The sequence below is a fragment of the Helicoverpa armigera genome, chromosome 29, assembly GCF_030705265.1.
Source record: "Helicoverpa armigera isolate CAAS_96S chromosome 29, ASM3070526v1, whole genome shotgun sequence".
Lineage (NCBI taxonomy): Eukaryota > Metazoa > Arthropoda > Insecta > Lepidoptera > Noctuidae > Helicoverpa > Helicoverpa armigera.
The window spans coordinates 2216560-2231068 of record NC_087148.1 but is presented as its reverse complement, the minus strand read 5'-3'; the positions used below and the strand labels follow the sequence as shown (position 1 = coordinate 2231068).

Genomic DNA, 14509 nt, shown 5'->3' with positions numbered 1-14509 from the left:
TGCTTTGTAGAATTTCAGATTGGAAATGTTGATCTAGTACCACGTTCCTGCAATGCAATGCAATTTTTTCAGTTTTAGCAACACTGCATGAATGAACTGTCACTTGAACTTTTCCGACATTGTCAATATGTCAGTTTTTCGATAGTCAAAAAATTGGAAAACGATGCTTTTACAGTGCAGTTTCATTAGTGTTTATATTTAGCAATAGTAAAACTAATTAACACACAATTTTTTTAATACATTACTCCATTAGTTACTAAGAATAAGGACTATACTTACTTTTACTTTAACCCGGCGTGGCTTGCCGAAAACCTTGAATATTAAGTTCCGAATAATCTTTCGAATATTGTTTTGCTACTACAATGAGTGCTACAGAAGACGGCAGCAGTAATATTGAAGACGAGAACACTGCGAATCAAGAAGATGAGAACCAGGATACTGAGAATACTGGTAATATACTAGTTTTCGGCAGTAAAAAGTCACAAAATACCTTTAAGTCTGCTAATATGTCCTCAGAAGGTAAAAATAATGATTCTGGTGATGCTACGACAGCCAATACAAATAAAGAATTTAAAAAATCTGATAAAATGGAGTCTAAAGAGTTGTTTTATTCTGATACAGGCAAAGATAGTGGTGACCATTCAGACAATGCCAAAATCAGTGATGAAATTAAGAAAAAAATTGATGATGATGGTTTTCTTGAGAAAGATGATGGTGATGATATAGAAGATGATGATTTAACTCTCCGCTGGGACGATGATGATGGCAGTCAACCTCTAGGTGATGATAAGGACAATACAGAGACTAAAAATGATGAAAATTTATCAGAAGAGCAACTTTTAGAAGAATCTTTGGACGCTATTGTGAAAGAAAATACAGCTAAAAACTCTGAAGATAATTTTGATGATGACTCTGTAGTCACTGTTTTAAAAGAAGCAAAAGCAATTACTGATAAACCAATAAACAGTCCAAAACAGGATATTTGTAAAGACAATATTGATGCTAAAAACATTGATAATATTCTAGAAGAGGAACTCTTAGAAGTATCTGATGCGGAAACGGAAATAATTCCAGAAAAAGATATCAATGATTTGGAAAATGAACTTTTGGAGGAATTGGATAATGATCCTTCAGAGTTGGTTGACAAAGCAAAAGACAATATTGATCAGAAAGATAAACCTTCAGAAGTTAATCCTACAAATAAAGATAAAGATACTGCAAAGATGGATAAGTTAGACGCTGTAGACAATATACTGTTTTCAGACTCTGAAAGTAAAGATACACCATCCACAGAGTTTAAAATAAAATCATTTACTGACACAATATTTAATCAGGATTCTGAAGAATTAGAAGATAAATTCCAGGATTCTGAAGATCTAGAAGATAATATTTTAGAAGAAGCTGAGGCTTTTATACAAAGTTCTGGAATAATTGCTGACGATACACAATCTCAGGATTTAGAAGACAGTGAGGATGCTCTTCTAGAAGATACTATTTTGGATGAAATTAAGTCGGCTGAGAAAATGCTGGCGGGTGACATTGCTATGGATGTTGATGATGAAGGAGAGTTGTTGAAAGATGATGAATCTCAAATGGATATTGATAGTAATCAGTCTATTGAAAAAACTGATCAAACAATGACAGATCAATCTGACTTGACTAAAGGTAAAGAAAAAGATACCTTAAAAGATAAAATTGATGATAAAAAAGCTACAACAGAAATGAATATAGATCAATCTAGCCAAGAGCCAGCTGAAATTGAACCTATTGAACAAACTATTACAGAAGAGACCATTGTAGATGACATTATTGACAAACAAAAGAAATCTGACGATGAAGATCAAGTAATTGACAGTAGTTTAGTTGAAGAGACTACTCCTGGTCCTGTAGACATCACTGCTATTTCTGATGAAACAAAACAAAATGAAGATATAGAAAAGTCTCTGCCAAAAGAGCCTGAAAATGATGAAGAAACTACAGAAACTAAAACCCTAGATAAGACTTTAGAAAACGCAGATACATCAGCTTTCAATACTTCAACAGTTTTTGAAGATTCATCCGTACCTATAAAGACTAAACACAGTTTACATAAACCGGATGTTATGCTAGAAATACCGACTCAAGAACTCATAGATATAGACACAGATTTGTCTTTGGATCTAGACCAAAGTGAAGTACTTGATACAATCAATGACGTTGATTTAAATGCTGATGATGATGTAGTGGACGAAAAAGCAGTAAGTCTTGAAAAAAGTGTGGAAATACCTACAAATAAAGATAGTCAAGTTACTGAGATAGTAGAAGCTAAAGATACACTAATGACTGATAAACCAGTTGATCAAGATGCAACAGTAAGTTTAAAAGCCAAAAAAACTGATGCAATTCTAAGTGAAGAATGTACTGAGACTGATATTTCAAGTCAAGAGACTGTAATCATTGGAACATTAGAACCAGATGCAATAGAAAGTCAACATGCCACAGTGAGTGACAATACAGTAAATAACGATGCTTTAGTGAGTGAAAAAGACATTCAGGAAAGTATAGTTGAAGAAAATGTTGCATCTAAAGATGCCATCGCATCTGATACTGCAGTAAATAAAGAATCTGTAGAGGTTGAAAAAGCAGTAAGTCAAGAAAGTAAAATTGATGAAAAAGTTGCACCTAAAGATGCAATACAGACTGACAAAGCAGTAACTGCAGAAGCTAATATTAAAGAAAGTATTGCACCTCAAGATGTTATTGCATCTTACACTACAGTTAACAAAGAAACCCCAGAAATTGAGAAAAAAGTGAATAAAGAAATTATAGTTGAAGAAAATGTGGTATCTAAGGATGCTATGGTAACTGATTCTACAATAACTGAAGATAAACCAATTACAGAAAAGATTGTAAGTGAAACTACAATGATTGAAAAAGTTGAAGTTGAAAAAGGTAAAGATGGTACAAAAGGTAAAGATATACCAGAGACAATAGAAGAGAGTATGGAAAGAATGTTTGCTGATGATGATCCAGCTAAAGACATAGTTGAAGGTATGTAATAAATATTTATTTGTTTTATGGTGGATTTCTATAACAAATTGTTATCACTTACATATAAATCCATATAAATACTTTCTAAGTATATCTTGGACACTAATGGCTGATAAAAAGGTGAAGGAAAACATCTTGAGGAAACCTGGACTATAGTCTGAAATAACCAACCCGCATTGAGCAAGCGTGGTGATTAATGCTCAATCCTTCTCCGTGTGAGAGGAGGCCGCAGCCCGGCAGTGGGACGAGAGAAAGGCTGTAACTGTATTGTCCTTTTAATCACTCAGCACAAATCCTGCTTATCCCAGCTTCCCATGGAAAACCTTATTTTCTGTAGAACATCTCAATTACTTTCTATGAAACTAGCCTTCTTTAAAGAAACAATAATAAATAATAAAAGACACATATTTAATGTGTCAGTCCTAAAAGTTGAGAGATTTTACAAATCTGCAGATTTTAAGTCCCGATTCTTCTTAAAAATATTTTTGTATAAAAACTGTATTAAAGTGTTATCAGCAGGATCTGAGTTAATTCTGAATTTACATACATCATACATAAGAGGTATCTGTGGAGATCTAGGGGGGAGGCCTATGTTCAGCAGTGGACGTCCTATGGCTGAGATGATGATGATGATGATGATGATGATGATACACATAAACTTTGTCCAGCTCAAAAGCCTTTCAAGTCTCACTTAACACTTTTTTAAGCAAATTATAGTTATCGGCACGAATCTTGAGCTCTGACCTTCACCTGCGCAGAAGTAATTTATTGGGTCCCTTTTGTGGTATTCGTGAGGCGCGGGGGCGGCGGTAAAGCGGTGATTGGCCCGCAGTGCATCGCGTCATAGCCGTCACTCGGGATTGGTTCTTTGCTAATAAATCACTTCTGCTCAAATGTAGGTCAGAGCTCAAGATTCGTGCCGATAACTATAAATACATTTTCAGCACTAACCACAGAACAACCAGCTCAACCGTCAACATCAACCACCGTCACTCCAGACACATCACAACAGGTGCCTCAAGTGCCAGACAGTCTCGGCCTGGTTCCAGACACATCGGATGAGGTGCCTGAAGTGTCAGACAGTCTTGGTCTACTAGCTGAGTCTGCTGGTCGCATGATGGAGGACGATGAAGAGGGGGAAGACGAGGATGATGATGATGATGATTTTGATCAGGATGGTATGTTTAGTTAATTTTTGTATGCTATATTTCCTCAGCAATTTTATTGTTGTGTGTCGAGAATATTGCCTTGTGTAATGTAAATGGATAATAATTAGGCTTGTAGTCTTATTCCAATAGCCTACCGCGATAAATGGGCTATTTAAAAGAGAAATAATTAGGGTTCCACACAAAAAAAAAATTGGACCCAATTACTAAGACTTCCCTGTCTGACTGTTACCACATTGTATGTTATTCATACAACAAACATGGTAATTTGGTTTATATGTATATAAAAGGTACGGAACACATCGCTCGCGAGTGCGACTCGAACTTAGCTGATTGCTTTTCAAATTGGACCTTTTTCAAATAAAGTAGTTAAAGTACTAATTGTGCAAGTAAAAAACTTCAACTTTGTAATGTAACTATAGTTTTATTTAAGTGCTGATTTTGCAATTTTCAATTATAATTATAAATTACTAAAGAATAAATATGGCGGATTGACATATTTTCTATAGAACTTCAAACATATTCTTCAGATATAAGCAATCTGGCAATTTCAAAATTGTCCCTAATTAACGCTAAAAACAAGATTTTATTTTCCATTACAGAGAGCAGCAACCAGATTTCAGCAGAACAGTCCGAAGACTCGAACCCTCCGATCTTAGAGGCTGATGCATCACAGCAAGGCACCAAGGAGTTTGATACTCCCGACCCTAAGGATGAAGAGTTCCAGTTCCCAGTACAAACTGGGGATAAGGATAATGAGAAGATGGATACGCAGTTTGGTGATGTGAGTTTCAACTATAATTTATTTATATATTAAATTTTGCAAATTGTACGATGGTTGTGTTGCGGCTAAGTTTTAATTTAATTATTTTAATTTTGCTTTTTTTGGTGTAATTTCATTGGTGTTTTTCTACTTTTGGGATAGCAAAAAAATATATTTTGAGAATCTTAAGTTTCAACATAAAGATACAAATAGAATCTTCAACTTTTTTTATTCGATGAATATTCTATTTGAGAAAGCTTTTAGTTAATTTGAGTAGACACTTAGGTGAAGCTATAGTCTGTTTTTTAATCTCGTAGACTAAATTGACACTTGCAAAATGTCAAACTTTCTAATAATTTTGCTAGCTCTGTGGTGCAGTGTTGTACTTACGATACCGGTTCGTTGAATCGTAACTTTTTATCTATAATAGACGAATTTAATATTCATTCAAAGTTTTATATTTAAAATTCACGTACGTACACATGGCTGTACTACGTGCTACAAACTGCCAGGGATATCTGACCACGCAAAGCCATGCGTAATCATCAAGGATAAGCCCATTATTTCAGGATGACTTATTGTAAAAAGTTACGATTCAACGAACCGGTATCGTAAGTACAACACTGCACCACAGAGCTAGCAAAATTATTTGGAAGTTTGACATTTCGCAAGTGTCAATTTAGTCTACGAGATTAAAAAACAGACTATAAAAATTTTGATAAGGGAGGATTTTTATTTAAAACACAGTTTGCAAATAAAATGTGGCTAAAAATCTATGTATGTAAATGAAATAACTAACAACAATTACAAAATTTGTTAAATCAAACAGTAGTTTATTTATTTAAAATTTTTATTTGTATAAAAATTCCTATCAGGAATGTTTATGTTGATTTATATATTTGCTTATTTCGAAACTGCAATTTCAGGGAAAATTTATACAAATGTTTCAGGTGGAGTTACCAGCTGAATCAATAAATGATGAAGAAACTAAAACTGCAGTAGATGCCTTGCTGAGAGAGGGAAAACCAGCTGAGGAACAGGTTATTATAAACTTTTATGTAACTTAAATTCTTTCTGTCATTGAACATCCATGGCAGTCGTTACTTGTAGTCAGAAGCCAGTAAGTCTGACACCAGTCTAACCAAGGGGTATCGGGTTACCCGGGTAACTGGGTTGAGGAGGTCAGATAGGCAGTCGCTTCTTGTAAAGCAGTCCACAGTAGTAAGTACTCAGCTGAATCCAGTTAGACTGGAAGCCGACCCCAACATGATTGGGAAAAGGCTCGGAGGATGATGATATGACCTACGTGCCTTATGGAATCTCTTTGTTTCCTCCGTGTGTCTAAATTTGATAAATATTATGTTGTCAGACTCCAGAGGAAAATGCAGACCAAATGGACATAGAGACTCTGAAACTGTCAGACACTTCTGACAACGAAGGTGAGGGTCAGACCGCACGCGTTCAGACTGATGCAGAAACCGACAAGGTTTCAGAAGGTAGGAATTTGGTATATTATTCTTTTTATCGTTTCACTCGCGTCCCGAGGACTGCTTCCTGCACATGGATAAAAAGTGGCTTGTATGTTATTTTAATACATAACCAATATTACTGCCAAGTTTCATCGTAATCCATCAAATTGTGCTTGAAAGTGTAACAAACATCCATACATTTATCCCCATTTTCATTTTTTTTTTTAATATAAAATTAGTAAGAATGTAAAATAACTTTTCAACAAATTAAATGAAAATCAATAGTTTTTGACATTTTCACAAACAGACATCAGTCTGCATCTACATGCGATATTTATAACTGTTGTACAGCTTGACAAAAAATGGTACAAAATTTATCTTTTCCTTATTTTTTATTCAGAAAAACAAGCCACCCAGTCACCTTCTAAGCAATCTCCGAGCAAGATGAAGAAATTGGAGATCACCACTCAGGAACCCAGTTCGGTTGTCAACTATGTGGACTTGGAAGAGAGTAGTGAAGATGGTAAGTTACATAAACTAATAGGTTATATCATCTGCCTAGCCTTTTCCCAACTATGTTGGGGTCAGTTTCCAGTCTAACTGAATGCAGCTGAGTACTAGTGTTTTACAAGGAATGACTGCCTATGTACAACTGAGTGCATATAGAGCGACTGCCTATCTGCAGATGAATGCCAGTATTGTCAGACTTTCTTTGTGGGTTGCCAGACTTTCATTATTAGTTGTCAGACTGCCATTGTTAGTTGTCTTACTTTCTTTATTGATTGTCAGACTTTCTGGCTTCTGCTGAAATAACAATTAATATAAGAACTAAACGGAAACATGGTTTTTATTCCTCGATATAAATCTATAAAAAAAATTAAGATCACCACACAGGAACTCAGTTCTGTTGTCAACTATGTTGATTTGGAAGAGAGCAGTGAAGATGGTAAGTTATATTTACATCATTTGCTTAGCTTTTCCCAGTGGTTAGACTGGGATACAGCTGAGTACCAGTGTTCTACAAGCAGTGACTATCTATCTGACCTATCTTTAGATTTTCGCCACCTTATTACAAAACGTGGTTTTAAGAAGTACCCACTTTAGTAATAGGTTTAGTCCACTAAGTTTGTTCGGAACAGTGGTTTAAAGCTGGTACTTTTTTAAAACAACGTTTTATAATAATGTGGTTGGTGTTGGTTGTTAGACTTTCAGACTTCTGCTGAACCTATAATTTATTGCTGAAACATTTATGTAATAAATAAATACGAGAAATAAATCATAAAAATATCGTAATGGAACCCTACCTTTAAGTTTGTCTGTCACCAGGCTATATCTCATAAACCCTTTAGTTATAGTCCAACTCACACTTAACATTTTTCTTTTTTAATTATTTAAACATCCTTCTACCCACAGAAATACAAGAAGTAGAAAAACAACCGGAACAACCCGCAACCATAGACAAACCGACAACACCGGAAACAGACAGTGTTACCAACGTCAACATACCGAGCGAGATAGAGATTATGTGCACTTCCGGTAGTGGGAGTACGTCGGAAATAGTTACGAAAGAAAAGGAGGTAGTTATTAGTGGGGTGCCTAAACCTCCGCCGCAGAAAACTGTGAGTATTTTTTTATGTTTTTGGCTAGATTTTTTTTTGTAGGTCGAAAAAATATGTAATTTGAAAAATAAATTGTCCGACGAGAAGTATAATAATCTAATAATCTCCCTGGATAATTCATCATCTGCATAGTCTTTTCCCAACTATGTTGGGATCGGGGTTTAGACTGGAACTAACCGGATTCAGCTGAGTACCAGTGCTTTACAAGAAGCGACTGCCGTATCTGACCCCCTCAACCCAGTTACCCGGGCAACCCAATACCTCATGGTAAGACTCGTTGTCAGACTGACTGTCTTCTGACTACCCATAACGACTGCCAAGGATGTTCAAATGACAGTTTATTGTGCCTTCCGAATCACTTTATATAAGATGTTCACCTATCCACGGATCGGCTGCTCTAAAAGGTGCTTAACCTTATTATCGATAGAACCGTGCGGCTATTTATTAGCCCAAATTACCATTGGAAAAAGTATTTAGAAATAGGCTAATAATAATAGTTTTGTTTTATTTTTTACAGGCTAGATTGAATACAAGTGAGGTTTCAATAAAAACAGCAAGCAGTACTGAACCGCTTGTCATACCTGAAACTAAGGTAAGCCTAATAAACCACTACTACTAAATATTAATAATGTGGATAAAATATTTAATACCAGTCTTAACCAAAGTATTTATAATTACGACAGAAAACAATTTAATTTTAAGATTTTGTATTCTTTTAATTCGATTTCTATTTGTTCCAAAATAAATAAATTGTAAATTTTGTAAACTAATGGCAACATAGGCAGTGTTGCCATATAAAAAAAATATGAGTCAGTTCTATGACATGTTGTTGTTTTATGTGTTACCATGTTACCTCATAAAAATAATGTCTACACTTGTGAAAAAAAACTATATATTTTTTTAATGTCTATCAAATGTTATATTTATTTTATTTTTTCAGATAAATGATGCCAGTCAGACAACAGGTCAGGCACAACCTAAAGGAGGACTAGAAATTTTCAGTCTAGATTCTGACGATGAAGATAGTTCTGCTAAAGGTAAGATTTATTCAAACTAAATATTTGGTCAAACCAATAGATTATGAAAAAAAGAGCTACTAATAAATTGAAATTTTGGAAATAATATTTTCTTTATATATAAAACATAATTGTATTACCATGCTATGCATATACTGCAGAAACTCTGCAATCAAGGTAAACATAACTAATTATGTGTGTTGAAAAATCACTTTTTTGTTATTTTGACTATCAAACTTCAATGTGTCCTTTTGTTAATCTATTTCCCAAAAAGGAGGAGAACCTCAATTCAGCTATTTTTTATAGAAAAACCAGAAACTCCTCATAAAATGACGGCTTTGGAACTAGAAAAGGCTCGGGAGTCGAGTAAGTGTATAAACTATTGCTGCTTGAACGGCAGTGCTGTTCCGTTCATTCCGGCCGAGCCAGCCGTAGTGGCGTACTATGACGCTGGAAGGAAGAGACGGTCTATGGTCTGTTTGCCGTGCGCTCAGGTCGTCGCTGATAGGAATCAGGTAATGCCATCGGCACATTTTTTTTAAATTGTTATAATTAATGGCGTAAATATGTCAGAAAAAATATATGTATGTTTTTAGGGTTCCGTATACAAAGGGTAAAACGGGACCCTATTGTTTTCGCTCCTCTGTCCGTCCGTCCGTCTGTCACCAGGCTGTATCTCTTGAACCGTGATAAGTGGTGGTGACAAGTGGTTTACCGTTACGTGGCAACTTCATCCCTCATTCGTATAAAGAGTTGACTAAATATGTTAATGTAGTATAATCAATATTTATCACTGTAAAGTTTTATCAAAATCCGTTCAGTACTTTTTGCGTGAAGTATTCAAATTTCGTATTCAAAATGGTGATTATTACTCAACTACTTTATTTTAAAACCAGCTTCCGCTGGTGGTTTCACCCGCATTTTGAACATACTTCGAAAGGTGGGCTATTTAACACTGAAATGTTTTTTTGAATCGGTCCAGTATTCTTGAGATTATCTTACAATATATATATATTTTAAATAAATATCTTTGTATAGTAAATAAACTATTTGGCTATATAATATTATATAAATGGTTATTCAAGAAATACATTTTCTTTACTTGTCATATTTTTTTCCCCGCAGAATCTAATACAAGGTATAAAAAATTTGACACCGCTCCTGGACTTGGAAATGGCCAAGTTATCTCAAGATCTAGTAGAAATATCGGATTCGGAGTCTGAAGATGAAGATATGACTCCAGATGAACCTAAGGAGAGCATCGGAGAGGAGGGGGCTAAGTGAGTACTCTTTATTTGGCCTAGGCTTTTGGTTAAACGTGCAAAAAAGAACTGGTCTTTGAAATACGATGTTGGGGCCGGCTTCCAGTCTAACCGGATGTAGCTGAGTACCAGTGCTTTACAAGAAGTGACTGCCTATCTGACCTCCTCAACCCAGTTACCCGGGCAACCCAATACCCCTTGGTAGACTGGCGTCAGACTTACTGGCTTTTGACTACCCGTAACGACTGCCAAGGATGTTCAATGACAGCCGGGACCTACAGTTTAACGTGCCATCCGAAACACAGTCATTGGTGTACAAGATATACTTAGAAAGTACATACTAAATATGAATTATTATTAATACATACTAATTTGCCATATTTTCAAAATTTAACAAAGACGTATTTTATCCACAGATTCGTAGAAGACAACCTAGTGAAATATTTGAATGATACATGGAAAAAATACGATATGGACAACAGGTTGAAAGAAACGCAAATTATGCTCGACGAGGAGATTGAGAAAATGGAACGTAAGTACATTAGGCGATTAACATTGCGGCACCGCGCACCGCCGCGGTAGGCGGTGAAGCGGATCTCATGTCGCATTGACCTGTATTAAAGCCGTTGCTGCTTAACACACATACACCGCCTGACCGCGCGTTCGAGCGGTGCTCTTTTGGTTCGAGCCCCATTGAACTCTCTTATCTACTTATAAAGTTAGGAGTATCGAATGTTTGGATCAGTTGACAGCTGTCAGTTTTCAAGGGCGAATTTCAGTTGTTTGTAATGACTGAGTTATATATGGTGTTCTAATTTTCGCACATTTTTTTTCTATTTACTTTGTTTGAAAATGCATTTTTTTTATTTTTACGTATTTTTCTTTTTTCTTTGTGTTTGTCGACATATATTAACCAATATATTAATGCATTTCATTTAAGTGATTATGAACGACACACCCGATATACTTTCTTATGTGCTCATCTCATGTACTCTCTTTTTTAGATCAACTTAGATTACATTTTTAAATTGAGTTTTAATATATTAATAGGCACATCTTTTAAGTTAATAGGCACATCTTTTAAATTAGTGATGTGCGCGCCATTTTATTTGTTTGCATTTAGTAATTTTTTCGACGAGGTGAATTTTAGAACCCTTTGCTTGCTCGATCATCAAAATTCAGCCCGCGGATAAAAGCAACTTTGTATAACAAATAACTATTATTTTGGATCTAGACAAATATTATGGACCCTGATGGACAAAGCAAGATGTGACAGCCTTTTTATCGTCCCACTGCTGGGCTGCGGCCTCCTCTCACATGGCGAAGGATTGAGCATTAATCACCACGCTTGCTCCATGCGTGTTGGTGATTTCAGACTTAGTCCAGGTTTCCTCAAGATGTTTTCCTTCACCTTTTTATCAGCCATTTGGGGTCCAAGATATACTTAGAAAGTACATACAAACTTTTTGCATTTGCATTGGTACTTGCCTGACCTGGAATCGAACCCACACCCTCATACTCGAGAGGTTGGTTCTTTACCCACTAGGCCACCACAAGCAATATAATTTTTTTTATCTTTGACAGGTGACAGTGTGGAAATAGACGCGATGTTGAACGAGTGTCAGGCAGCTACCGACAAGTTGCGCAACGAACTCTACGCGACATTCGAGTGTCGGCGACACGAGTTGCCGCCTATAGTACTGTATGACACTCCTGATACTAAGGTAAGAAAACAATTAGAACTCTGTCTCATTGGGACGCCATGGCGACGTCGCCAGCGACGCAGGCCAGGGTCCCGATTCTCCTAATTTTACTTAAGCAACATACGATTCACGTTCGACTGCGATCCAATCCCGACTCGATTACGATTGAAGCGTATGTGGCATTCCACTATTTTTTCTTTGCAATAAACGCTTGTATCCTTTTCTGTGATTCAATAATGAATCATGTTGTCTGCAAATGATTTACGATTGCAAAATGATTGTACAGCAAACTACCGTATAGACCAAAATCACCAAAATAGCAGACCAATCGAATGTCATTGGAATACGATTGGTCTTTTATTAGTAGCAGAATGCCCGATAAGAGCCCTGCCTCATTAGGACACCAATGGCGACGTCGCCGGTTAAGTATCCAAGCAGTTAATATTTAAATGTATGGTACCTAACTCACATGGCGACGGCTTGGCAACGTCGCCAAATTGGAAGCGTGGCCACTAACCACAGTTCTCTACGTGGCTTCTGGATATTCTGGCAGCTTGGCGACGATGCCACGGTTGCCACTATAATGTACACGGTAAAGAGGAACTCCCTCACTCAGACGCCAATTTGGTCGCCAGTCAGCGTGCATCTCAGCCGGCGGACGTCCACAGCTGAACATAGCCCTCCCCCTTAGATCTCCACAGATACCTGTTGGAGGCGACCTGCATCCAGCGTCGACGGCGACCGATATATAGTTAATGAAAACTAATTATATATATTTTTTTTTATTACAGTTTGTAGGCTTCGAATCTGATCCACACGCAGACTCTACAGCGGCTTCTACTGAAACTACTGATGTAAGTAATCATATCATCTGCCTAGCCTTTTCCTTACTCAGGTCCCAGCCGATTGTCGTCCACGGCGGCTGTTCTCATACAAGGAGATCAGTCAGTTGCGCAGGACATATTATAGTGCACGAGGATTTGCTTGGACACAGGTGCACTCACTATTCCTTCACTCTCATAGCGCGATGGGACGACAATCCGACATCACTGGAGAGATATCATTACAAAACATATGAAAGGAAATTAAACCTTACGCTAAAAGTTATAAGGTTCAATTTACCTTAAAGTTTCTGTTACTATTTATCATATATGGGTCATTCTAAGTTAAGAGGTAATTCGTTGTATGAAATGGCGGCACGAGTTTTTTTTAATATATTTTTACTTAAGTATACATTTTTAAATGTAAACGGCTACGTTGAAAACGTATACAAAGGGTCCAGTCAATTTTTTGGTTTTTTCTCGTTTTATAAGTGACCAGGGGAAATACACAATACAGGGGAGAGACAAGGTGTACAGGGGAAGATACTTCATGAACAGGGAAGAGATAAAAAAAATAACAAGGTTAATTTTAAGAATCATCTTTATTTATTTTAATTACGAATTATTTATTTAAAAAACAAAAACAAAAAATTATCTTTTGAATAACAGCATAAACTTGAAATATGGAGAGAAAAAGCAAAAATTCGTAGTTCGTGCTTTTGTAACACCACCATGTTCAGATAATGAAGGCCCACCGCCTCCTCAAAATATAAACAGGCGAACGCAGGCAGCACAGCAAAAGTCAACTTTTTTTTTTAACTACGTCAAAAATCGTCCGCTGTGGGTTAGCAGCGGTGCGGGAGTGTCAGATTCTTACTGACTAAAAACCGTCGTGTTCCGTCGTAGGCCTTTTATGTGCCAGGGCCGGGGTATCTCTTTCGAACAACCCGCAGCCCCAGCAGGCCTTGGCCCTACTGGGCCCCGCTGGGGATGCTGACATCTCTTTCAGGAGCGCGTGGAACAACGCTCGCCGCCGACATGGGTCTGTTGTCTAAAAATAGACATGAGCGATGAGCCACCCGAACTCACCGCCCACAGACAGGCCGGGAGTTATCTCGCGACACCCGGCGCCCGTGGTGTCTACCTGCTCCAGCGCGGCGGCCGGGATGAGAGGTGCGAACTCTCTGACGTTCCGTCGCCTCCTTTTCGAGCATGACTGCTTCGCAGAAGAAGGCGGCGGCATCTCATTCCCTCTCGCCCCGGACCATGGCCTGAACCAGGGCCGGACGCGAGAGGCCGCCGCCGCCTAAAGCCTCGACGAGGACCCGGCGGTGCCCTTCCCACGCAGGGCACTCCTGGACTGTGTGGTCCACCGTGTACTCGGGGCTGTCCGCACAATGGTGACACCCGGGCGCCTCCTCACGACCGATTCGATGCAGGTACCTCTCGAAACAACCGTGTCCGGTGAGGACCTGCGTCATGCGGTACGTGAGGGCGCCGTGACTCCTCCCGAGCCACTCCTCAAAGAGGGGACTTACCGCCACTATGGTGGCGTGCCCTGCACTGGGTTGCGACAGTCGCTGTCTCCAGGCCACCATGAGATCGCGCCGGAGCTCCACCCGTTGCGCGACAACTTGCCGCGGCAACGGAGTTTCCCCCC

General features: G+C 37.8%; 1 protein-coding gene across 5 annotated transcripts in view; it reads left to right on the top strand.

Annotated features, from left to right (window-relative positions):
• Positions 1-125: 125 nt before the first annotated feature.
• Egg (eggless) overlaps positions 126-14509 on the top strand; it is a 43295-nt gene continuing 28911 nt past the window's right edge. For 3 of the 5 annotated variants that reach the window (XM_064042756.1, XM_064042759.1, XM_064042760.1), the window contains exons 1-14: positions 126-3030; positions 3975-4208; positions 4799-4980; positions 5910-5999; positions 6329-6455; positions 6829-6951; positions 7842-8047; positions 8565-8639; positions 8988-9084; positions 9370-9578; positions 10189-10343; positions 10742-10857; positions 11910-12049; positions 12820-12882. In XM_064042756.1, the coding sequence (XP_063898826.1) occupies positions 363-3030; positions 3975-4208; positions 4799-4980; positions 5910-5999; positions 6329-6455; positions 6829-6951; positions 7842-8047; positions 8565-8639; positions 8988-9084; positions 9370-9578; positions 10189-10343; positions 10742-10857; positions 11910-12049; positions 12820-12882 (4485 nt within the window). In that variant the 5' untranslated portion in view covers positions 126-362. The remainder of the gene's footprint in view (positions 3031-3974; positions 4209-4798; positions 4981-5909; positions 6000-6328; positions 6456-6828; positions 6952-7841; positions 8048-8564; positions 8640-8987; positions 9085-9369; positions 9579-10188; positions 10344-10741; positions 10858-11909; positions 12050-12819; positions 12883-14509) is intronic. The other 2 variants (XM_064042758.1, XM_064042757.1) reach the window with 2 other exon arrangements.